Below are 27,245 nucleotides of genomic sequence, written 5' to 3'. Positions count from 1 at the left end.
AAATTCAATTTAGGCATTTAGCAGATGCTCTTAACCAGAGCAATAGGCAGGGTCATTTGTGCATGGAATTCCAAACACTATTTGGGGAAGTCTCCAAGACTGTCAGAGATGCATACATGTCAGAATCAAGCCAATACATCGCTGACAGTCTTGGTCCAAGGCTAACCAACTTCAGTTCACAACACTACATACTTTTCCCAGACCTACTGTCATGACATGAGAGATCTCTGAGGGGAAGAAATGGCCAACACAGAAGTACATTCGGATACTGATTTCTTTCCAACGACACAGGAGAACAAGCTGCACTGGATTAAGCCCTTTCTAGTTTTGCATCCCTCAAAAAGAAATCTTCACAGGTACAAAATAAAATAAAAAAATAGAACAAGACAAGCCAAAAATAGTTTACAAAGGAAAAGGTACAGAATACATCTTTTTTTTTCTATTTTGTTTTTCTCTTTGACATGAAAACATTTCCGGAGTATAGATCTGGTGTGAAACAGTCAGCATTCACATAGGGCATAAGAACAGTCTCTGTTCCTTCAACAGGAAGTCACAAATAAAGTGCGAAGCAACTAGCTGACTAAACATTGCACAATAGAAAAAACAAAACAAACAACAGAATTACACTTAATCCAGTCTATAACCTGACATGATAGGCAAATAAAACTATTTTGATAAACCATGTCTTTAAATCGCCATTGTGCGATACAGGGCCTCTACGATAAACAAGAGGAATTATGCCGTTGTGTTAAAGGACCACTTCACCCATTTTCATCTGTATCTTCATCTAATTAGTCCTCACTAATAATCATAAGATCGCAACATTTTTGTATAGTACTCACTCTGTGTCTCAAAGGAGGGCTGTGGACAGTTCAGAAACCTGACCACCAGTGAGTGACATCATCGGTCGACAGGTTTGGTCATTTCAAAGAAGGTTTCAAACTTTTTTTTCTTCTTCTGGTTAATGCAATAACAATGGCTTCCATTTCAACATGCTAACTTTCCAGGAGGAGAAAGGCTGTAGTTTCTATTTGTTTGGAAACCCAGTCGATGATGTCATTGGTAGGCAGGGTTCTGAAATGTCCACAGCACACCAATGAGACGCAGGGTGAATGGGTTTAGATCTCAGGAGGAGCTTACAGTTGGGCTGGCTTTTGATAACATGTTTTACAAACATACGGACAGCGGGCGCGTGCACGTACTGGTGGGTACTAGTGTTATGTCTAGTAGTAGTGTATTATTGTCAGGCCTTGTGACTATCAAACATATCACACGATGCAGCTTTGAAAATACTCCACTTGAGCTTATACATAAATCTCATATGTATAAGTATATACACATATGTATCGAAGGACCAGACTGTTGCGTCTATCATGTCATGCATTTGACTGTGAGACACAGGTTCAAGTCCCAGGTATGCAAACAAACAGGGCAAACGCCAATCACTTCAATCACTGCCAGAGCGAGAGATAAAGAGAACAGGAAAACACGGTTCCGTTTTCTTTACCACGTTTATAAAAGGAACAAAAAACAAGACAACGTGTGAGTGGACAAGGGTCCGGATTCAGTGTTAGCGTATCTGAGTTGAATGCGGTTCTAATCATAATAAGGCCTGTCACAATCATAACATAATCACTTGAATGGTTTCCATTCATCTGCACGAATTAATCTGTTGAAAAAATGTTTTCATGTATTTTAAAGCATTTTCCAATTAGTGAAAATAGACAATCTACAAGCTCACAACAAGTTGCATTGCATTGCGTTGAGAGCTTGTAGGTCCATTTCTGCTATTTTAAAAATGATTCCTAAAGTATGAATTAAGGTCCATTTTGGCCATAGTACATTATCGGCACTGGTCATTGTATAATATAAGTTATTTGTCCCAACTACCCTGTGCAATTTTTGTTACGCCTAAAAACCCAACAGAAACATCATTTCTGTTTATGTTTAGTGTTCAACGCCCAAAACACAATGGAATGAATTAATAGCAATTATTTGTATGACAATTAGTCATCAATTAAAATGTCATGGCGGTGACAGCCCTGATCACAACATGGTATGCAGGGAGAGAGACACTACAGTGTATGAAGAGAAGGTGGAACAAGCAAACTGTCTGCATCCTCTGTCAGACGGGGTCGAGAGACGAGCTGGGTCCAACTAACAGCTTGCAGGACCCAAACCCTAAACGGTCGTTTTGGTGACAGGCTAAAATCTAAAGACATTGTTGCACAAAAATATCTGATATCAACCAGGACTTTAGGCATTGAAACGGCAGTGGTAACAAGTGTCACATAAACAAGAAACCCAGTTAATTGTTGCACACGAGAAACCCAGGCATGCATCCCTTTTTGACTGGTTGCCACTTGCCAGACAGCTTGCGTTTTATCTTACACGGACCAAACCAGCATAGCTACGAGACCTTCGTTCAGGGATTTGGACTGTCAAGTTCTAAGTCATGCATTCTGTTAGGGCGATGGCGTATGTACAAGGTTCATCTGAATTAGGGCTACAACCAATATGTTCTAAGCGAATATTCTATCGCATACTTTTTCAATTCATCGAATAATCTTGTCGTGCAAAAATAGTGTATATAGCTGATCGACAAGCTCACAACACGTCGCAACACGTTGTCAACCGCCTATCTTCACTATTTTGGAACATTTTTGAAGACATTTGCAACTTTTTGCCTAAGACATGACCAAAACAGGGTTGGATTATTAATCAATTAATTTATAAAATTATCAATTATTTTTATAATCGATTAATAAATCGATTAACCGTTGCAACCCTAATCTGAATGACTGCTGTTCAACAAGAAAAAGGTTTGTAGATGAAGAGAAAGGGTCAAACCACCGCTAGGCAGAATGGTCATCAACATGGAGCATGAACCCTTCTATACAATAACACAAATGGCATCTTCCACTGAGGTTTGGCTCAAAAACACACACAAAAAACGCAAACAAAAACAAACTCTAGCTATTAAAAAACAAACATTTGGATATTATCCTATAGAATAATCTATATCATCTGTTCTATATAGTTTCTCTGTTATCTCATGGTCAGATTCTTAAAATCTCATTTGCATAGGAATCACACATCTATCGAAGGCAAACAAAAATAACAGATAAGACATGTACAACAAATAATGAACATGTTAACTGAAAACGAAGTTTAAGAACTTTAGAAGTTTTGTCCTAAACCAAACGTGATTCCTCTTCTTTTTTCTTTTACAAGTTGGAATGGGACCGCATCTCACAGACAGGATTTGTGTAAAGCCGATGATAAGCATCTGTATTTTTTTCACCCCCCTGTACATACAGTAGACATTACAATATACAAAACATGATCCCACACAACTGGGAGAAACTTCACCACAGGGAAGCTCTGACAAAAACAAAAAGGTGGATTACTGTGCTCAAATTCGAAAGGAAAACGACCGTTCTAAAGTTCCATTCCTACAGAACCGTGAAGTCATAGTCTTAAAGCCTACAGCGTACAACAAAGTAGAAATCAGGCCAAATAGTTACACTCTACAGGCATGGCTTGCTCATAGCTCTCAATTCAGACAAGTATTTGCCAGATGACACTAGAACCGTGACAGGGATGTAGTGATTAATATCATTATGTTAGTCCTGCAGACGACTCTGTGTAAACACCAATCATATTAGAAAAAGATGTAAACACATTTCTAGACTACATCCCTGATTGTTGGAGCTTTTGAAGATTTTGTGGCTCTTTGATACCATCAATAGCACATTCGGTTCCTTTCATTTTTAGAAATATATATTTTATAAATAGTTATTACCAGGAATCTCTCAATGCAAATACTGGCTCCAGCAGCTCTTTGTTTGATGTAAGGACATTTCACGATGTGATTACATCAACTAAAATGTATGTTAAAAACACCTTTTTGGAAATAGAACATTTGATAAGCACACTTTTTAAATGCATTTCATTTGTGAAAATCCAATTTCTTTTTACTTTTAACCACTTATACCCTATATACACACTTTGTTGACCAGGTCCGCAAGGGCATACTAGATCCACTAGTATTTCTCTCTAAACCAAATGTTTCACAGAAAATAGCTGATCTACAAGACCACGTGCCGTGAGCTTGTAGAACTGCAATTTCTGCCAAAATCCATACTCGTTGAAAAGACTCGTCCCTGGTTCTAGTAACTGATATCGTCCTTCTAAAGTGTGAGGGGGGCCATGCTTTTTAAATAACTTTATTACTTAACAATTACTTTAAAAGTTAATTAAGAGTGTTAAAGTAAAATACCTCTTTAAGTAGTGTTCAATACTTTTAATTGTTCAAACATTTTAAAAATACCAAAAAAATCTAGTTTTACGCCGAGCCCTTGTGGCCAAGGTCACAGAAGCTTTTCCCCCTGGTTCTTGTCAGAGCTTCCCTGCCAAGGAGCGGAAAGCCTCCCCATATTTGCACTTTCCTTCAAAGACTTTTGAAGGTTTTTTTTCTCCTTTTTTGTAATCTTACAAAACATCGAGAGTTTAGCTAGAAACTTTACCGGTACAAAATACAGTACATTGATTTGTCAAACCTTACATTACATAACCACAAATAATCACTGACCGATAAGTTAAGTAATCCTTTTCAAATACAAGAAAAATGTTACGAGAAGTGACGAAAATACATTGTCACATTAGACACTAACGCAGAACAGTAGAATATCGATGTAAGGCAAAATCAGGTGTTCTCACAGTGACAACTTCAAAAAGATTTGCTTCTGAAGAACTTTCCTAGTGTTCTCTGCTTTAAAAATAACCTTTTTTTTCCAAAGGGAGATAGGTCATTACTAGATATATATTGGCATGAAGACAATTTGGATATTCTGTCACATTACATTTCAACGCCTGCTTTATTCACTCAGCTAACTTAAAATAAGCACCTGAATAAAATGTTAAGAGGAAATTTTATTTTGGGATCATGTACTGTTTTTCCTGGATGGAAAATGAGTATCCGTGGATTTTATCAGACCATTTTTAACTGGGATACTCCCGTCAGAGAATGGCACATTAAACCCCCAAGAGCAAATATGGGGAGGTTTTGCGCTCCACTCATAACCAAGAAGCTTAATAAACACATAATATGTATACATTTGTCAGTTCATAAATAGACGCAAACCACATCAGTGCAATTTGTAGAACACGACTACAGCAGGATAGCGTTTTGGCATCAAACTTAAATTATGAAATGCAATATATTATATATAAACAATATAAATAAAAATAATAAACCAAAATAAAAAATATAACGTATAAATACACAAACATCATACAGTAAATGATGACAATATAAACATTTGGTTGTCAAAAATAAAGCTTTGAGTGAGAGAGAGAAAGCTGTATGGTATATTATGATGGTGAAATCAATTCATTAGATTCCAGGGTAGAAACCACTCGACTGTGGTATTTTGCACTTAAAATGTATGTGTACCTACAGCATATGTGTGTGTGTGTATGTGTATGTGTATGTGTATGTGTATATATATATATATATATATATATATATATATATATATATATATATAATGTGTGTGTGTGTGGGTGTAAAATAAATAAATAAAAAGCATTCAAAAACGGACACGGTTTAGCACATTTTTCAAGCAGCTTTCCCCCTACAAGAACACACGAGTAGGAAAAGAAAGAAAATAAATAAATCAGAAATAAATGTGACAAAAAATAAATGTGCATTGTTGTTGTTGGGGTAAATGTTGGCAGGTACGTTATACACTGTAAACAGAGCAGGCTAGCGAAAGCGCCGCGCGATCAACCTCATTCAAAAATAATGACAGCAACAATGCCATTCCCCAGCAAGCCACAGGACGTCTCTGCCTCTTCCTCGCTTGTTTGTCTTTTTGGTGGTGCATCGTCTCAGGAGGGCTTTGAAAGGTCAAAGGGCGAGGAGGTCAGACAGCTGAACGGCCATGCAATTCGGGAGAGGTTTAGTCGGCCCCCCTTTTTAATTTCTCTCCTTTCCAGAGTTAAGTAGTGGGGTTTCCCTTTTTTTAATTTTTATTTCCTGTGTGGTCGGCCACAGTGTAGTGTCCAGCAGCTCACAGCCGGTCCATCCTGAAGGCGTCTTCAGTAGCGGGGTCGGTCAGTACCATGTCGGGATCGTTGAGCATGTGGAGTCCGTCCAGGGTCAGTGGGTCAATCTTTAGCTCGTCCAACGGGAACTGGGAGTCTGCATCGAAACTGACGTCGCCGACGCCGGCCAAAGAGTTGGTCAACTCCTTGGAAAGGCTGGGCGGAGACTCCCCTGTTACTGGAATTGATTTTTGTCATATAAATTAATTAAACTTTAAACACAACAATTACAACAAGTTGTCCAATGGCTTAAAGGGTATTATGTATATAGTAGGCATGGTAGTTTTTACCCTAAAGATATTCTTGTAAGGACATTGCATTACAGTGTTGCACACTACATGACTACTGCTTTTTGTGCCATATAAGGTTGACAGGGAAATAACAAACCTTATACAACAGAGGTGTTGTACAAATGAGACATCTAGTGGTTGAATGTTGTTTAGTGCCACGTTAAAGCTTCAGCATATCTAAACCATAGACTGAAACGAATATGGACGAAGGGAGCCACGTGGTTTCTACAAGTCCGCTTTGAAGCCACTTTTTTTGGCGAATTCAAATCTGCCATCTTTGAACTTCCGGTCGAAAAAAGAAACCGGAAACGACTGCTATTGGCTGCAACTGCAGCGAGGGCGGGTCTTCACTCAGTAGTACCAATAGAAGCCCCAGAACCATGCCCTACTTTATCATTACCATAATTGACTAAACGCATATCATGATAAGTGTTTATAAAACATTTTAGTAGGGTAATAAAATCAACTGTAAAGTTCGGCCAAAACGTTGTTCACTTGTATTGAGAGTATATTCTTCTGGAGCCTCCAGGAGGTGAAATAGCAACATATGCTGGGCCATTAATGGGAACTGCACCCTTAAGAGATTAATGAAGTAGGCTTCAAATGTAGCGCAGATTCCTTGGCGCCTGATCTAAACATGCCAGGCTGAGTGGTCACACCTGAGAAACCAGTCAGTCACTAACAACGATAGAGAAGAAAATAAACTTTGTGCTGGCTTATCATTTATTGTTGATATAGCCTACGCACCTGTTTGAAACTTTTTAATCTAGGTGTAAACAGAATTAAACAGAATTTTACAACAGAAACTTTTCACTATTGAATCAAATCGTGTAAAGACCGTATTTCATACAATTGTGCAGCAACATTACAAGAAAAATGCATTTTTGTCATGTCAAATTCAAATTATATGGAAAGTAACTGCTAAATCCAGGTAGAACAATCAAAATGTTGTTGGTGGGGTCAATGAAAAAAAAAGGCATTGAGGAAGTGAGGCATTACAATGGAGGTTTTGCATTATGTGTTTTAAGTATGTCTAAATGTTTGTGTGCAAAGGAGATGCATGGTTCTTTTTTTGTTTTTGTTTATTTGGATCCCCATTAGCTACTAGCAGCAGCTACTCTTCCTGGGGTCGACGTTCAAGGGTTAGGGTGACAGAGTTGGACAAGTGACAGATTACGGACATGTTTGAGTGAGTAAAGCCTAATGTGTACTAGAACTACACCACCAGAACAGGCGAAATGTGTTCAACAGCAGACAGACAAATGTAATTTCAAACTTCTGTGTTCTGGAAGCCAGACCCCGCCCACCACCGTTCATGCCGTTTGCTCTGACTGTAACATTGTACACTACAGCAATGCTGGAACAGATGGTTAAATTAATGCCTGGATTACATTTCTGACGGAGGTGTGGAGGTTTTGCCCCTTCTAGCAATAGGTTGTGATAATGAATGGTCACTAGACAGAGATTTCAGAGGCGTTTGTACCTCCTGGAAGTTGGCGTGTGTGTCGCTTCCAAACTACTGCTGCTTTTCACTGGCTTCACTGCTGACAGAATGAACTTGAAGCTGGGCTGAATGAATGCAGTAACAATGCGGAACGTCTGACCAATCACAGTAGCCGAACTAATTAGTCACAACATCTCGGAGGCACCAAACACCCGACATTAGCTCTGATCCCACCCACCCGAACCTCTAATGTCATATTGTACTAGTTTGGACCAGCCGAACCAAACTGACATTGGCCGGGTTTCCCAAACGAATTTGAGCTCATGCGTAGCCTAGAAGCTGCGTAAGAGCCTCCACGCAGCTGCGCAGTAGCAACCCCGCCACGCACTATCTTCGTTAGTAGCAGCTGTGTGTGCCCTACGTGCCATCTAAACTGGCTTCAGGAGGCACCATCGTCGTAGGTTCTCAAGCGCACGGCATTACGTGTGTGCTAAAACTACATTCGCGAGACAACATGCACGTAAAGACCTCCTGGACGAAGTCTACGTAAAGCCTACGTAAACTACTGTACGTAGTGCTGTCCTATGCTACACAGCAGTTTAAACACCCTTTGCGAAAGTGAAATGGATCATAAAAATACCAGAGCCAACTGTCAGATGTCCTGAAGCAGTCCACTCCAAATACAACTTTTGAATAATATATTTATGAATTAAATTACAGCGGTGAGGTGACATCTGCAAGGTAAATAAAACACTAAAGTGTCCCCATTATGCAAGTAAATTAAATATACTTAAAATACCAAAAGTAAAGATATGCAGAATGTCCCATTTCCCAAATTTAATATGTATTAAAATCTTTTGAAAATAGCAGATCTACAAGCTTGTGAGGCGTTGTGAGCTTGTAGATCTGCTATTTTCAAAAGATTTTTTAACCGTTCATAAACATGGCGAGCACAAGAGCTGTCACTTTGTGAGAGGAACTGGGGACTTTAATCATAACGTTTAACTATAAAACTTCAAAATTAAGGAAACATGTTTAGCTCAGCATCATTTATATACCTTTAGTTAACTTGGCATATGCTTAATATTTTTATCAGACGATCGGATCATCTGTGAGAGTACAATTTGTAAACTTCGGGTTCATGCATAGAGGACGAAGCAGCGCAGCCGCTCGCCCTACCCAAAAGAACAGATCTGCAAGCTATCGACACGGCATGTCGCAGTGCGTTGACAGCTTGTATGTCTGTTTTTTTGGGTAGGCATGCACGTTACGCACCGGCCCGGCCGTAATTTTATATATGTATGTGTGTGTGTGTGTGTGTGTGTGTGTGTGTGTGTGTGTGTGGTCGGTCGATCTTTTCATAGATCTATTTCGCTACGATGGGTGTTACGAGCGCCCCAGGGCGCTCGTTACAAACTGCTGCGTAGGACAGCACTCAGGGCTACGCCTCTCCCAGGAGTAGGAGGAGAGTAGGATACGCCATTCTGTCTCCCGAATGTAGTTTTAGCAGACACGTAACGCCGTGGATGTGGGAACCGATAGCACGTTGGGCACAACCAGCTGCTACTAATGAGGGTAGAGCGTAGGTTTCGCCGGGTCCCAGGCTCTTACGCAAGCTGCGTAGGCTACGCATGACCTGAAATCTACGTGGCTGCTATGGTACTGCGCAGCCTGTGTGGACGCACGTAAGACCCGTCGTACAACCTGCGCAGGATCTCTATGCAGCATCTCTGCGAATCTCTTTGGGAAACGCGGCCATTGGTTGTTCAGGTGGAGTATGCATCAGGCTTAACAGTCCACGTATTTGTTTTGTTATATGACTTTTGGAGTGAGAAATGTAAAAGGTAATACATAGTTACAAGCACACTGCTCCTCATCAGACTAGTCTGAAGAAGAGCAGTGTGCTCGAAACGTCGCTCAGCCCACTCAGGTGGTACCAAATATAAATATGCAAAAGGGAGCTACAGTGTGCAAACTTTTATTTTGTCTCCCAAGTTTTGTGGTTGGAAGTTCAGCACCTGCCTTTAAATGGAAAATGGATGTGCGCCTCTTTGGATCCTCATTGCTACAAAGTTCCAACCTCAGACGCTAATGCTGCGTTCACACTTGCTGCGACAAAGCGACAGTCTACAGGCCATTTTCAATGGAAGCCAGGGGCCCATGGGGTTTCCACCCGACATTGACGATAATATAGAAACATAATTTTCTATGTCAACACTCTAGCAGATTGACCGCAATAGAAGGAAGAGCATGACATAATGCATCATCTTACACCTATCTATGGTGTGTTTGGTACTTGGGTGACCGGGGATACCTGTGAGGATGATGTTGGGTATGTTGCCATGGTTACTGTATCCTAGCTGCGTGTCCTGGAGGCTGCTCCCAGTAAGGCCCATCATGGCTGCCTGCGTGTAGTTGAGGGTGGAGCACTGATTGTACAGACTGTTGGAGCTGATGGGGTTCTCAATCATGTTGAACTGCTCCAGCTAGAAAAGACACAATTTTGTAAGAATAAAGGAAGCTATCAGAACCATTTGTAAAAAAAACATAAGAAATTAGTACGGGAAGTCTACCATATAACAGTAGTATTACTGTATAACAAACATAAGAATAGATAACACGGACAGGACAAAACAAGAATGATGGCAAACTTGCTTACTGAAATTGAAACGGAAACATCTGCACAACAAATAGCTCCTGTTCAATCATGTTTTAATGTGTGTGACATTTTTTGCAACAAGGCTCTTCCTCACACACAAAATTATCTTCTTAAATACCCATAGTCCCCATTGCAAAACCACGGGATATGGTATTTAAATAGGGGACTATGGGTACTTAAGAGGAATATTTAATGGTGCTGACTGTTAAGGAAAAATGTTATGTGCACATTTTTCTGTTTCAATTCCATTAGGTATTTTTTGATCCAGAGCACGTCTGATTTGGTTTTGAGATGCCTTTTTTATTGTATTTTTTAAACTAGCTTACTGGATACCACAAGAGTTGTTGGACCAATCAATAAACCTTGACTAGCTGTGGGTTTATGTGAATAATTAGCATAGAGTGAACACATATTTCATCAAATCAGATTACTAGTGATTATCAGTTGTATATTTATGGATTGTGTCACCTGATGAGACAGTGCATTGGTCTGTCTTGAAGCCATCTGCTGATCGTAGAATGAATCACCAAATATACTGCCCACCACGGGAATGTGCTGCAAGACATATCGTTAAGCTGTTAATTTACATCACCATGGCATCTGAAATTAACAGTGAAAAAAAGCACAAAACATACACTAGCCAAGGAGGTGGGTTGTTCAATCCCACAAGCAGATATTTTTTAGTAATGCCATGACAGAAACAAGCTGGAGGCAAAGTCAAAGATCGGCCAGAGTGAGAGCGTTGACCTGAAGCAAATGGTTTAAACACATCTTGTAAAAGAAAATACATTTGTAATGAGACAAGTTGAAGCACCTCAGGAAATGAATAATCAGCACTGTGTGATAAGCTTTCTTTCCGGTGTAAGAGTTGACCGTTTGCTTGTTTTCACGTTTATTCATGTTTTTTGCAAGAGTAAAAGTATTTAAAAACAAAACAAGTTGTATTCAAAATGTTCAGCTTATAGTCCAAAATGTTCCCAAAAAATGTAATAGCATATCTACAAGCTTGCAACACGTCGTGCTACGACACAGTGATCTTGTAGATCTGCTATTTTCGCCATTTAAACAAATAAATCCATTTAGCAATAGTGGGGCCACAGCCAGCAGCTACGGCTATTCAGGCGTCCTTGGCATGGGAACCCCTCGTTTAGCCTACCTACATTTTACAACAATCTCTTGAGAGCTTTCATTCCAAACGGGCGGCAGTGGCTCAGGAGGTAGAACGGCCGCTTGGAAATCAGAAGGTCCCCGGTTCAATCCTGGGCTCTCCCTGGGTTAGTGTCAAAGTGTCCTTGAGCAAGACACTGAACCCCTAACTGCTCCTGATGAGCAGGTTGGTGCCTTGCATGGTTTCCTCTGCCATCGGCGTGGGAATGTATGTGTGAATAGGTGAATGTAATGCACATTGTAAAGCGCTTTGGAGAAAGGTGCTATATAAATGCACCATTTACCAAAGGAAGAAAGCATCCACCATATGATCCTACATGCATAGTACAGTGAACAATTAGAGCGATGAGGAGGAAATGACAGAAGCAGCCGTAGACACCATGGACAGGACAACTGTAGACCGGAGAATGAGAAGCAGTGTTAACCGATTCAGACCTAATGCCCCGACCCCACAAGGAACAAAGCCCCTTCCCCCGAAAAGCAGCGAGCTCGGCGTGTGGGCGGGGCCTTACTTGAGGCGAGCTGCCAGGCGAGAAGCCTTGATTGGAGACGGGGGAGGTTGGAGACTGATTGGCTGGGGAGCCAGTCTGATTGCGGTACTGTTGGAGGGAAGAGGGTTAGCTAGCACGGAGCGCCATGACAGTCACACACATCTGACAGGAAGGGAACTGAGCGGAGGTTATCCATGGATCTGAAATGGCTCTTTTTGAATACAAGAACTAAGCGAACCGTGTCGGGTTCAGCATTTGTTTCTGGGTTCTAGGTTCTGGGTTGAGTGGGTTCCCCATTACAGTCAAAAAGAGTTGTTAGTTATGGTAAGTAGGTCTGGAGGTCCAGGCCTTTCCCTGGTAGGAAATTATCACCAGCCACTGAGAGGAATACTGGCAAGTATATATAGTCATTAACTGAGGGATCTTGTGGCTGGTGTATTTGTTTATAACCAGACTTAATAGCCACATTTGGAGATTTAACAGAATGTATAGCCACACTACCTTGGTTCTTACACCATTGATATCCAAGTAAAAATGCTTAATTAATCGAACTACTTACACCAAATTTGTTAACCAAGGAAAATACTTAAAAGATGGCAGAACTCCTGGTGCCATACTGTATGCTGAAGATTTCATTTCTTTATAAGCCTCTACAATGATCTGCCTTTTAAATTAAATCCATTTTATCAAAAGATGAACAACAAATTAATTAGCAAGGAGAATTTATTTTCTGGCAGCTGTCAAAAGCAAAGATGTGTTAATCGTAATAAAGTAAACTTATTGTAATGAAATATCAATCTCAGGGGTTTTGCCAACCACACAAAGCCATTTGGATGATAGACAGGCTCCATTACTAAACAGAAACCTCAGAGACAATTTATTAACTGCATCAATCATTGGATATATTAAGTGAAATAAAACGCTTTCCAAAACAATGACAACTGAAATTCTATTGTGTATTTATAAAACTAACTAAAATCATAGAGGGAAATATTCTATTAAATGACAATACAAAAACTAATAAAATAAAACTGCTTTTAAAAAAGAAAGCTAATAAAGCTAATAAAAACAAAAACAAAACTAGCAAACCCATGTTGAAAACTAACCAAAACTAAACTGAAATTGAAAATAAAAGTCAAACTATAATAACCTTGATTGTGAGCAGGTGTTCACAGTATCTTACCGAGTTGATGTTGATATTGGCGGTGTTTTGGCTCTGGGTGTCTGGGGAGGGGCTGGTAGCTGTGGCTAAGCTGGAGGTGGCTATGCTGGGCAGGCTGATGAGGCGGATGCCCTGCTGCTTCTGGAGGTCATTGAGGAGCTGAGCCTGGGCCTGGGCCGTCAGCTGGCTGAACAGAGGGTACTGGGACAGCTGCAGCTCCAGGGACATGGCCTCCATCGGCACTGCCTGAGGAAAGAAGAAAAATAATTCATGGCGGTCTAATAACAGAATGGTTTGGCTGAATTAATTAGCAGTTATCTAGGTAACCTGCTTGAATGCCCCTACATATAATAGCCTACATCTTGCAATGCAAATTGAAAACATTTCTTCAATCTTACTGTAGTGGGAGAATAGCCTAGCTGAAACAACGGTAAACACCGGGCCGTAAATTACTGGGTTGACTGACACAGCCAGGAGGATCAAACGTGACATTGATGAGCGGCGCTGCTCTCCAAAAGTTTAACAATTTTCTGCTTCAAGCACTCAGGGCACTCCGAGCACTGAAACGCGATGCTCGGCGCTAGGAGCACTCCAGCACCTCTTTACTATAGAAATGCATGGCAGAAGGGTGCTGACAGCTCTTAAAACGCTTTCTGTGGATACGGCCCCTGATAGTGTCCGGGGGGGTAGTTCAGTTAGTAGAGCACTTGTCTTTGGACCACAAGGTTCTGGGTTCGATCCCAGGCACTGCCAACTCAGCATATGAATAGGCGTTTGAGACTGCCAAAAGGTCAGAAGCAGTGCATCACATCCCCCCAGATTATGGGACCGGTAGACGGTTAGTAGAAAACTATTCTGGTGTGGTAACCAGGCAGGTCACCTTACCTGGGTGATGTTAATGGGTGAGGACAGGGTGGGAGACAGCTGCTGGGGGGACTGCTGGAAATGGAGGTCAGCGCTGAGGGTGAGGGGAACCACATTGGGTTGTCTGCGCTGCGACGTGACTGTCATGGTGGGCTCAGAGGAGGAGGTGATCCCTGACACACACACACACACACACACACACAAACAAAATTATCATCAATGATGGTGTCTCATGAAGTGTCAGATTGTCTTTCCAAGCTGTTAAACGCTATGTCTTTTACATTCTGTACAAAGCTGGAAGTGGGAAATTGAGTTAATACATTTACATTTTTCCAAAGCATTTTCAATACTCTTAACTGATTTTAAAGTCATACGGTGTAACATTCATTTTAGTAGCCTTTTTGGCGACATCTTTGGTATCTCTACTGTCATTACAGCATCAGCAGGGAATGGGATTAAAGCAAAAACAAATCCTTTTCGTTAGGCAGTCCCAATCTGTGATTTGTGAAACAGCGAGAAAAGAGTCCTCAACACTAGCGCTGTTTCCTAAACAATTAGCACAATTATGTAGATTTATTATGTTTGGGTATTATCATTCTAAACCTATGTTCTTGCTGTTCTACAGCCAACTAGTTGAAGAAATTGCAAATTGAGGCTTTAACTTTGCTTTTATGAAATATCTGAGACCATTAGGGTCTCATGGAATATGCTTCTGAACATCAATTTGCAATTTTACAATTTCATCAATAGATGATGTATCTCGCTGAAAAGGAATGAGAAGTGGGAGGGTACTGTACCATGGCTGGCAGCACTGATGCCCAGGTGCGTCAGGTTGGTGGTGAGGCTGCTAGTGCTGTTGGAGGAGCTGAGGGAAGGGAAGGCCACGGTGTCCTCTGGGTCCAGAGGGGTGGACAGCGGTGGGGGGAACTGGATGTTGGTCAGATCGGGCAGAGAGCCTCCCGTGTTGTGTACACCTGGGAGGCCGGTCGGGCTGACTTCCTGGTCCGGTGACGGGAAAATGCTGGAAGACAGAAATGTCAGAGGATGTGTTGTGGTTTTAGCTTACGTTTGAAAAAGTGGCATTTTGGAGAAGAGAGAAACAGCAACAAGGGGGTGAAGAGTAAGGTCAGCTACAGAAACTGAGCTCGGTTTCTATGGGTCCAGTACCTACCGGAACGAATTATACTGCACATTTTGGGGCTTCATTTCGGTGCCACTTCAAAGCCTGAACTGTCAATTTGCCCCCTGGGTGCTCCAAACGGACATTACAACAGGCAAATGGAAGTATCACTGCACCACACGTGTAACTAGTAAACAACAATACTGCTTTGCAGCATGCAGGCTACCGTTAGCTTGTTAGTTTAAACACGGTTCAAAATGCCTAAAACTAAACGGTCAAAATTATATGGCTGCATTTCACTGTAAAAGATTCCAAACGGTTCAACTCTGTGCTTTTAATGTAACTGGGCAGTTATTCCAATCTGTAAACTAACCATAGTAAGCAATAAATCAACAGGTACTCACTTGATTCCAGGAACATCACACGTGTTGGAATTTGATGAATCGTCCTGAATAAAAGAGAAGATAAAACTCGGTAAACATGTTCTAGTAGTGGTGAACATGTACACTACAAACTATGATCCATCTGCTCATTAATGTGATTGTTCTTTGGTCACGCCATAGTATTAAGTATTAAAGATGTTATGTTGCCTTTAAATAAATAAAATAAATACAACAAAACAAATAAACCCCTTGTAGCCCCTCCACACCTTCTCGTCATCCCACATCAGTTTCAAATCGTTGTCCGCAGTCGATTCTGACTCTTCTGCCCCAGGTACTGTTAGCAGCAGCACTGATTTGCAAAACACAAAGACAGTTGCATGCTAATTCAGTATCAAATAGGTCTGCGACAGTTAATCAATCGATTTAATCGATTGTAAAAAAAATAAAAATTGATAATCGTAAACAAAATAATCGATTAATAATCTATCCCTATTTTGGGCATGTAATACAGGCGGAAAGCTAGTGTTTAAAGTAGCCAATCTACAACGCGACATGTTATGAGCTTGTAAATCTGTTATTTTAACTATTTTTGCACCACATCATTGTGTGAAGAAGTATAAAATAACACTTACGTGGTTAATTGATTCATTGATATATAAAACAAAATACAAAACAAGAACACTTCCCAATTATTTAATTAATTAAAAAAACGTTATCAATAGAATAATCACTAAGGAGATAATTGATAGTTGCAGCCCAAGCATTAAATTAGTTCAACAAATGAGTCACTGACATTGCAGTCAACCTATTGTAAGCATAGTTTTGGGCACTTGCTCTCAATATGTCCACAGTAAAAATCTTGGTTTGATTCCAACAGGGCAGAGAAGCATTCACAGTGATAATCACACCAAGATCCAAGCACACCTAAAAATAGTAAGGTGTCAACCAAAAGACAGGGGAGAAGCCATCTATACTTGGCAGGGTGTTCCATAAGGGTCGGCCGCCAGCTTGATAGACGCCGTACTTTGAAAAATTTCCAAACGGTTACGTTTTTATGAGCTGTATCCAGACTGATCTTCCTGTTGATGAAAGGAGGCTTGCATCCAACAGAGCAGAGCCGACTTCATCAAAATGAAAGATCAACGGTTACTCAATGCTTGTTCGTATAGCCTACATGTGCACGTTTTCCATCTGAAACAATTACATCAGGCCTGCCAGTATACAGAAGTACCAGCATCCCATATGTAATGCTTTCTCAGTCATCGTACTCACATACATATTTCACGAAGAGAGTAGATCTAGATCTTCCGAAATGAAGCGCAACAACCCCATTCATTTATACCACTGTGTATGAATAAATAAAGTGTCAGTGAACAGATCTGCCGTTACCTCGTTTAGGCTGGAGCTCCTGCGATCCCCCTGCAAATACCTCCTGGGGCTTAGGGTTCATGGTGCTCTGGTGTAAGGCAGAGTCCGAATTTGTTCTGGGTGTGTTGGAGAGGAAACAAAGTTGTCAGAAAAATTGTAGTCTCTCAAGTCAGACAACTATTCCACACAATCTTTGAATGCTACAGAGAGTCTGTAACTACACCTCCTGCACGCTGTGAACAGAAGCTGTGGTCTATTCAACAATTCCGTTCAAATTCGTTTAAAAATGTCTTTAAAATACATTTTTGAATTTCCATTTCTGCTAAGCAGCAAGCTATATATTCAACCACTAATTGGATTTACGGGACTGAAAAGACTAAACGGAAGTGAGGCAGACATCCTCTGCTGTTTCTTCGCATTTTCAGCGCTTCCACTTGGCACAGACTGTATGACGGAAGCATTTGACAACTGTGTGAGTCAACAGTCTGTCTCGAGAGACTAGCAAAACTATAGCCCTGCCAGCCCCCCCACACATCCAACCAATGGTCGCATCACATCTATTGCCCCAGCATTGTCAAAATGATTAAGAATCATTCTCTGCTACACTCTGTTTATGCATTTACTTTTCTGTGTTAGCCAGGTTGGCAAAATGTCCAGCCTGCAATGACGCAGTGAGTCATGTAGGTCCTCATTTTGAAAAGGAAGTGTACCAACTTGGAGACAATTTTATTTCTTCTTCTTCTTCATTAGTTAGTAAACTTCAAAAGCAGCTTACCTTCTCCAGCTGGTATCTGGTGGAGGGGACAGGTAAACAGAGCTGTAGGGACAGCTGTCAATGTAAATCTCAGTTAAGAAGAATAATGTAGCTGGTGATGAGATATAGCTATGTTGTGGTGATCTTTGAGGCATCAAGTTGGTTCGTAGGTTCTTACTCTAGAGTGACAGTGACTGTACGACTGCAGTGGTAACTAGAGCCATTATTTAACGTCATCAGTATCTGCAATTATGCGGCTGATGTGTCCCGATTTGTAACCACTTGAACATCCCTATTCTGGAGGCACATCGGCAGAAAATAGCAGATCTGCAAGCTTGTAGGTCGGTTTGGTGTAGACAGAGGGTAAGTATATAGCTACTTTGGGCATGTCATTACAGGAGAGCATTTTAAAAAGGTTTTCAACATGAGCTTGTAGATCAGCTATTTTAGAAATGTGTTGTGGTTAAGTGATTAAATTAAAACAAAAAGTGATCTTGGTCTAGGACTCTCCAAATTCGGTTGGGCTCTAGGGATAACAAACACTGCAAGCAGCCATGATAGAAGTGCAACAGCCCGGGTCTCGGGGACACATTGACTACTAGACCTTATACCAACCAAACTAGAAAGATCATATAAGAGGGGAGTGTCAGGATGGGGTTTCTGTTACCTGGCTGTTTAAAGTTAATCAGTTACTACTACCGTCTCCTGTCCTTCTAAGCTTTTGCTGTTACAGCAGTGGATATCATAAACCAACATTTCATTCTTTAATATAAACAGTTTAAAAAATAAAATAAAATACAAATTCTAGACTTTTTCCAGATGCTTTCCAAACTGATTATTTTGCCTGTAAGAACTCTACTTTCTGTAGTTTTCTTGTTTTGTGTGTAGACCTTCTGATCACCAGTGGTTATCTTAAAGCACTGAAAGTTACAATGGTATGTTTTTTTGCCCTGCAGATGACAGACCAATGCTGCCTCTAACATGCTGTCAGATTCTTTGCTGCATATTTTGCACAATGCTTTAGTGTTTGACTTGGGGTCAGGAGGAGCGATACAGGTTTTATATTTGGGGTGTTTTGAGCAATAACCTTGAAAACAAACAAACAAAGACCCATTTTCCAAACAAAGACCCATTCAAAGTATCCCTTGATACTTGATATAAAAAGAAATACAACATAAAACAAAGCGGGCTTCTCGATTATTCTGGAAAAGATATTGACAGAATAATCGCCATGAACATAATCGATAGTTGCAGCCCTAAACCCTAGCCACTAAATGTTAATGTAAACAAAAACTTAGTTCTGATGACTTCTGTTCGACATGTACACGTTGTGTTTCTTGAGAAGGATATCTGGCGTCCGTGTTTGTCGACAGACAGCGGTCGTCGGTGTGGAGAGGAGATGCGGTTGCGGTCCCGGTAGACACGGTCCACCAGTCCGTGATGCCTGGTGGTCCGACTGGTGTCCAGCACTGAGTTCTGAAGAGAACACACCAAGTCAACGTGGCAGAGAAATCCAGCTTCCACCAAGTTCAGAGAACACAAAATATCACCAAAATGATCGATATAATATAATCAATATAAAATGGTTGCAAAATGCAAATGTATTCATTTCAAAATGAGTCAAGCCATGGGCCCCCATACTGATGCTCGAGTTGGCAAATGTATTTAAAGATGGAAAGCCATGACAAGCAATGGTGTACTCTTTAAATTTATGATCCAAATTGACATTCCAGGGTTGAATTGGTTTGCCTGATATAGCCTACAGTTCTAGTTTGCTTTGGGTTCTGTGCCCTAGATAACAGTTCGCCTTTGTAGTTGACTCAAAAGGGTGGTCCCAGCAACAATTAACCGGATTTATACTTGCCGACTGGATATTTTCTGTAAGTGACACCGTCACACGACAGAGTATAGATTATGCATTACAGTGATGAGAACAATACCTTCATTTGAAATAAAGTTACGTACTGTTCTCATCACTTTAAGTGTTGCTGGAGTGTGCCTCTCAGTTCATGTTTATGCTATCCACCTGCCAGTGTGTCAAGTTGTGCCAAAACTACACTGCATTTAGTTGATTCCTACCAACCAGCAGTCTACATTCAAACAGACTGCTGTCATCATAATTTCATCCAAATTATCCTAAATGTAAGCAATAATACACAAGGTAATGCTATATCATGGTTAAAGGTACAGCTGTGCTGCAGTCACAGGAATGTGGCAGAAAGCCATGTGCCACTGCCATATAATCACAATATAGCACGAACTTCAATGTATTATCACAACTATTGAATTGGTTTATTTTGCTCTCCTCTTGACAGCAAATTCTCTGTGGCTAGACATTAACAATCAGCTTTTAGCCTGGACTATTTTGTGAACATGTATTATGGCTTTATAAACACTGATTTGCATGTTTCCATTCAATTCGATGCATTTAGTGAAAAAAAAATTGGTTGCATCAACGGTCGATTGTAACTGAGCTGAAGTAATTCAGCTCAGTTACAATCGACCGTTGATGCAACCAATTTTTACTCTTGACTTCTATCAAATTTGCCTGCTTGATGGTGGTGCTGAATACTTGCTGCCTGCCAATACTATATTGATCCACACCTCATGACATTTGAGGTTAATTTTGAGGGAACCTGCTGACCAGTTAGATGGTGTCCTCATTAGTATTGTTACAGTACTAAAGAGAAATTAATAATCAGTATGAAATAAGTTTCATGTCTCACGTTTATCAAACAGTTATTGCCAATGGCGCCTATTTGGAATAACCAAGTCCTACAATAAAACAATGTTTGGAACACTGACTGATAAGTAAACACAGCTATCGGTTTGTGTAACAAGGTACGAGTTCCTATAATTGTGGATATAAGCACGCATGGAGCATGTCTCGTCCTTTCACAATGTGGGATCAGAACTCATTGTTGTATAAAAATAACTAACAGGTTTATTGCAGACATTCACTAAAGCTAAAGACAACTGTAGTCTTCATCTGATCTGCTCAATAGCAGCTAACAATATCCCATTAGTAGAGGTTAAAACCACCGCACACGGTCATCAAATGCAAAAACGGAACAAACGTTCCCGAGACCTTCATTGGGTTGTCAAGACAACCTCCCAATACATTTCCCAATAAAGAATCCCTGATTTTGTTTTTTCATTTGAAGACAGTGTGGGAGTTTTTTTCTGCTACTTTTGTCCTCTCTTACGTCGCTCTGTCTGTAGGTGTGCAAAAGGCTTTCTTTTCAGAGATTAAAACAACACTTTTGTTAGCAGCTGAGAGAAGCTAGGGGCTCACCTGAAAAGGCATGTCAATGTTGCCATTTCCAATCTGATTGACATTGGGCAGTGAGCCTCCATAGTACTGTCCACGATTCTGCCCTAGTTGCAAATACTGGGTCTTCTGCAACTGCAGCTGTGCAAAATAAAATTGCATGAAAGCATGAGTGAGTGAATGACTGATCTGATACATGGAAAAAGAATATGGCTGGAGAAAGAAAAAAAAAAACAATCAGGCTTGTTGGCAGGGTAGGAAACTAACTACTTTTACATTTACAAGTCAAACGGACAGCTTAATTACATAGCAATGTGTTGAATTAATCAGACAGTCAGTACTTTATACCATTTGGTTGTGGTTAATTACCCACCTTGCCCGTCTTTTCAGTTTAAATGAAAAATGTACATATTATCATCTGGATGGAATGTGATTTAATTGATGGGTTGGGTGTTTTGTGAGCAGCAAAGAGCAGACAACATCACTGACAGTAATAGAGTACCTAAGTCCTGATGTCACTCCCACTACCCTTGGGTCACGGCGTAATTTCTTGTATTGGATTTCCCATAGGGGAATCTTACATCATGTCATACAAGAACTGTGTTCCAAAACTTAGAAAAGCACCCTGGACATTTTGTCAGGTATGTGACTCTCTGTAGTTTATGGTATTGAGTTACATTTTGATAACGTCTGTTTGGATACATTTTTATTTTTTTATCGTCAGTTGATGCTTCATATCCATATGAATAAAATCGACGGGGGGGGGGGATTAGTTTATTTCTGGAACACTGTTCTTATGTCACAAGATCTAAGATTCCCCTATGGGAAATCCATAACAAAAAATAACACTGTGTCCCAGGTGGATAGCGCCCTCTAGCGGCAGTGATGTCAGACTGCAGTGCTCTATAACTCGACAGCAGATACTACAGTTGAGTGAACAACACCTGACGACAGTCAGGGCATGTTATAATGTTTGCACATCTGAGCCTCAAGTCTGTTGTCCTACAAACTGTGGTGGATAGTAGCAAAGTACATTTACTTGAGTATAGTACTTAAGTACATTTTTTGTTTGCGTGAATATTTGTATTTTTGGATACTGACTTTCACTCCACTACATTAAAAAAATGTACTTTTGACAAAGGTACAAAGTACATAATGAATCAACCACTTAAGCTCCATTTCAAATATAGTGAAAATAGCAGATCAAAGAGCATTCAAAAAGCTCACAACGCCTTGCGATGGGACGTGTTGTGAGCTTATAGATCTACTATTTTCACTATTAGTGATATTTAAATGTCTCAAATTCAATACGGCAATGCATTGATATTAATAAGCAAATGTACTTTGGTAAGCTGCACCATTTAATACTGAAGTATTTTAATAAGAATGTACTTTTGAATACTTAAGTATTTTTAAAAGCAAGTACTCCAAAGCTCAAGTACAAATTTGACAGCAACTTTCACTTGTAGTTGAGTCATATTTGACCAGGAGTATCTATACTTTCAAGTACTGGGGTTGAGTACTTTGTCCACCACTGGCATTAGCCTCGTGTCTGTTGTTGTCCTAAAAAGACAAAAAGCAGCAGGTTGTCCATTATCCGTGTTATGTGAAGAGCCTGTCTAGTGAAGTGATGTAGGTTGTCAATGTATAATAGAGATTATTTGCAATAGCATGAACGACATGAATGAATGAATTATGAATGAATATGAATGAAAAGACAAAGAAATCTGACACGGCTAGACAAGACGTTCCACTTTACTTTTCTACATCTACTGGCAAAACATCCGACTGAGGACAGTGGTACAATGAGCAATGTAGACCAGCAAAGACTCCAGTAACAGATCACAAAGGGAAGCCACAGGGTTACAAAACTATTCAGATGTCCATCTGTGATAACATTGAAGCTGATAAATGGGTACTCTCTCCTCATTGGCTGATATTGGCAAACCACCTGAAAATGTATATTTTGTTTATTAAAGAGCTGGAGAGACCCCTGTTACTGAACAAACACTCTAGCATTACTATCAGAATATAGAGCTTTAAAGGAATAGTTCACCCCAAAAATGTGTATAACACTTCTTTACGGTGAATTAATAAACAAAAAGAAGATCCTTGTATTCAAAACATCACAGGGTAAGTAAACAATAGAAATAAACAAAAGTCATTGTTTTGGGTGAACTACTCCTTCACTCCTTTGTTTTTTTATTTTAAAATTGATGTGTCTGATAATCCCATGTGGGATGGGTCAAGAAATTGCCCGGACACGGAAATAAAACATTCATTCATTCATTCTCCTACACTTTTTGTTTTAACCTAAAAATATCACTTACATTACCTTTTATTTAACTATTGAGAGTGTAAAAATTAGTAAACTCTCAGAGTTACATACCTAGATGTAACTATAAGGGTCCATTTGGTTCCCAAATGAGAATCATATAGCTGCGGGACCACCTGGAACCCCCTCAAGGACTATTCAAATGTCCTTCTGTGATTAAAGCAACAATGTTTTTGAGGCATCTCCTTGGCCGCTGTTGCCAAGCATAGATGCTCGACAAAGTTGTCACGCACATGTCCCTGCGGATTGCTGATTCCACCGTGACAGAAGGGACTCTTTGTCTAAGTGTCCCTTAATGACAAAGGCAGGAACTTGTGCCAACACCACAAACCTAATAATACTTCACTATGAGCAAGAAAAATAAACAGCACTGGGAATACTGGTTTGAGCTGCATAAAAATGTCAGCTGTCTCAGGAGGAACGAAAACTGGAGGAAAATAATAAATCACACAGCTGAGATCTGGAGTGATTCTTGGCATTCAATAAGCTACCTAACGTTAGCCATAATCATGCTTTGAATAGCAGTGTTGTCCCACTGCAATTTCCTAAGAGCCCGAGCTGTTTTTATCTATCAATCCTATCCATCTATCACCTGTAGGACAAAATCAAATGTCACGATATTTGACAAGATACCTTGAAATCGTGAGCATAATATTGTATTCTGACCCCTTCCATATTCAAAACTTTTCAAAATATTTTAGAAAGTTTAAAATAGGTCTTAAGTAGTTAAAGCCAGGGAAATACAACACTTCTGCCATATCATAATGATATCTAGTCTCATATCACTATATTGACTATGATATAAAAATATTGCCCAGCCCTATATATTATTATCACGTTGCCCATTACTGACAGGACAGAAATGTCAACATACACACAACACACACACACACACACACACACACACACACAGGTGGGCACTAGGGACATCTGGGCACCTCAATGTAAAATTGGCTATTTTGTCCAAAATGTAAAAAATATATATACATTTAAAAAATGGTCTTAAGTAAAGTGATGTGGACATGCACAGTACATCACTATCAGACTTAAATGTATCCTTCAACTTCTTGTTTATGCCCCAGAATGACTGGATAAACAGGTTGTGTAGTCATTTGTAGCAATTGTAGAAATATTAGACCGAATTGTCAAATGTTTAATAAAGTTTATTATTATTAATCATGAATACTTTACTCAAAAACATTTTTTTTTTTTTTTTTACATTTTGGCAAAAATAGCCAATTTAACACCGAGGTGCCCACTCTTCCTTGGTGCCCACCTATCCTGTCTCACACACACACACACACACACACACACACACACACACAACACACACAGGTGCCAGTTATCCACATCTGGCTCCAGTAACTAGGCAGCTACTAGCTAACATTAGCAACGTCCTCCAGCTGTTCGTTAACGCAGTGGACGTTAATAACCGTTAATAACGTCAGCTAACCATCGTTCTACATCCCATCTGAAGACCATAATAACCTGTCATTCTAACGCTCATACAGGCGTGCACACAGAGAGATGCCGCAGCTCGTCTGTTTATTTATTTATACTTCGTCGTACACGTTCGTTCGCACGTCGCTCTGTCAAAAATAAATGACGCGTTTTCACGCGGAAAATGACGTGTTTTCCACCTAAAAAAACGAGTCATTTTTCTGTGTCACACGACGAACGTGTAATTAATTAACGGGCGTTTAACGGTTTCTCCTCCTATCCTCCTCCTGGCTGAGGCTGAGCCGACATGATGATAACACATAACATTCGTGGATGTTTTGTTTGTTTTTTTTGTATGTTATTTTGTGCGGTAACTAGCGGAGTCTCTCACCCTGGCGGCCCTGGTGACGTCCAGGTCCTTCATGACCTCCTCGAAGGCGGCGGTCTCCTCAGCCTGCTTCTGGTTGTGCAGGGCGATCTTCTCGCTGAATTTGCGGGGATTGTTTGAGGACGCCATCTTTTCCCTCCTCTTTCTTTCTCAATGGAACGTCGCCACGCACGGCGGGCGCCGTATGCCCGCTCGCGTCATCACGCACGTACGCGTACTCGCGTAGCACACACTAGAAGGCTCTCTGGCATTATACACCACGCACGGTGGCACCGTGGCAGGCAGTGACAGGTGTTATTTTGGTGGTCGTATTATTATAGCAGCAGCATCTCAGGAGGTCCTGTAACTTGTCTTAACCCCCTTCACAGTGATTCTCAATCTTTTAATTTAATTTAATTTCAAGGACCCCTAGTTTGATATTCATTAAAGTGGTTCTCAAAGTGGGGACCGCGGGGACCCCGCTTTCGTGGGGCTCTAATATTAGGTTTGTTTACAAGTCTGTAAAGATTGGAGTATAAGTATGTTTTGATTTTATGATAGGATAAGAATAACAATTCCATCAATCAAACTATGTGAATATAGAACCCTAATTCGGAACATCAAAACAATGCCGAAATTGGGCCATTGCCATGGGTCAAAATAATCTTTCCTCATGAGATGTTGTTATTGTCAATTATAGGCCTACTGTATGCTCACCATTTAGCAATTGTACCATTTAGAATGCTACAAATAGTAAATGGTGCATTTACAGCACCTTTATACAATATACATTATTACAGTCACTGCACCAATGGCAGAGGAAACCATGCAAGGCACCAACCTGCTCATTAGGAGCAGTTAAAAGGTTATATGTGTCTTGCTCAAGGACACTTAGACACTAACCCATGGGGGAGATGGCTAGGATCGAACCTTCCGAGTGGCTGTTCTACCTCGACTGTCACTACAGTAACCAAAATACATTTAACCACATAAACCCTCATAGGCCTAGTTGTCTGGGGTCCCCCAGGACAACTATGTGAAAAGACAAGAAGAGATTACATAAAATCACCCATTTCATCTGCTGGACTTCCCAACAGGACTGTTTGAAGACTCCAGCTCTTTGAAAATGCTTACTGGGATGAGAGAGGCTGAACACATTATCACTTCACTGACTCCTGATACAATGCAATCCATTTCAACCTACTCAATTATTCATTGGTTACAAGGCTCTTAATGGTTTAGCTCACAAATGCATCTCTGATGTCACTATGATCCTATCATTCAGTGGTTGAAGATGTACTCAGGCGTGATTTTTTGTTTTACTTTGCAATAGGGATGGGACGATAATCGTTATTATCGTTTATCATGATAAATAAACGCTCACAATAATCGTATCGCAGAGATTATCGTATCGCAGAATAGGGATGCTGGGGGTTCAAGTTGTTAACAAAGTGGCATTTGAAGTTTTAAGCATAGTTTGATTATCGTGATATTATCGTTAATCGCAATTATTTTTGCCACAATAATCGTGACATGTAATTTTCATATCGTCCTATCCCTACTTAGCAATACCACAATGTAAAAAAAAACTCTGTTACACGTAAAAGCCCTGTAAAAGTGCAAAAGTATTGGCATCAAAATATACACAACTCACATTGTGACGCGTTGTGAGCTTAGAACAGCTCTTTTTGAATAGCGGAATGATAAAATAGGCTTTAATTGTATGTTAAATGTATGTTCTGATCATAATGAGCCAAATCTACATTTGCCTTGAGATGTAGTGGAGTAGAAGTATAAACTATCGAGAAATGGAAATACTCAAGTAAAGTCAAAGTGAAACTTTGAAACTGTACTTGTACTTGTACTTAAGTAAATGTACTTAGTTACTTTCCACCACTGCTACTAGGTTCTAGAACAAACTGTCCCCTAAAGACAGTCACTGTAAGTGTAAGTGTGACTATTTGTCATCAATTGTTTTGTTATTGTGTATGCATGGATGGTTGTTTATAAAGGATTTAT

At 40.2% G+C, this 27,245-nt stretch overlaps 1 protein-coding gene across 1 annotated transcript; it reads right to left on the bottom strand.

The window, feature by feature from the left end:
• Positions 1–5,490: 5,490 nt before the first annotated feature.
• Positions 5,491–25,384, bottom strand: crtc1b (CREB regulated transcription coactivator 1b). The gene is made up of 14 exons (XM_080429728.1): positions 25,251–25,384; positions 21,109–21,225; positions 19,164–19,289; positions 17,835–17,896; positions 17,081–17,175; positions 15,958–16,040; positions 15,713–15,756; positions 14,986–15,209; positions 14,210–14,361; positions 13,346–13,570; positions 12,184–12,270; positions 10,973–11,059; positions 10,160–10,331; positions 5,491–6,289 (listed from the first exon to the last, which is right to left on the bottom strand). The coding sequence occupies exons 1-14, from the start codon at positions 25,374–25,376 to the stop codon at positions 6,078–6,080; spliced, it is 1,812 nt and encodes a 603-aa protein (XP_080285854.1). The 5' UTR covers positions 25,377–25,384; the 3' UTR covers positions 5,491–6,077.
• Positions 25,385–27,245: the final 1,861 nt, after the last annotated feature.

Source organism: Gymnoscopelus braueri (genome assembly GCF_963280865.1).
Source record: "Gymnoscopelus braueri genome assembly, chromosome: 6".
NCBI classification, from domain to species: domain Eukaryota; kingdom Metazoa; phylum Chordata; class Actinopteri; order Myctophiformes; family Myctophidae; genus Gymnoscopelus; species Gymnoscopelus braueri.
The sequence above is the reverse complement of the archived record's forward strand: the minus strand, read 5'-3'. Positions and strand labels throughout refer to the sequence as shown.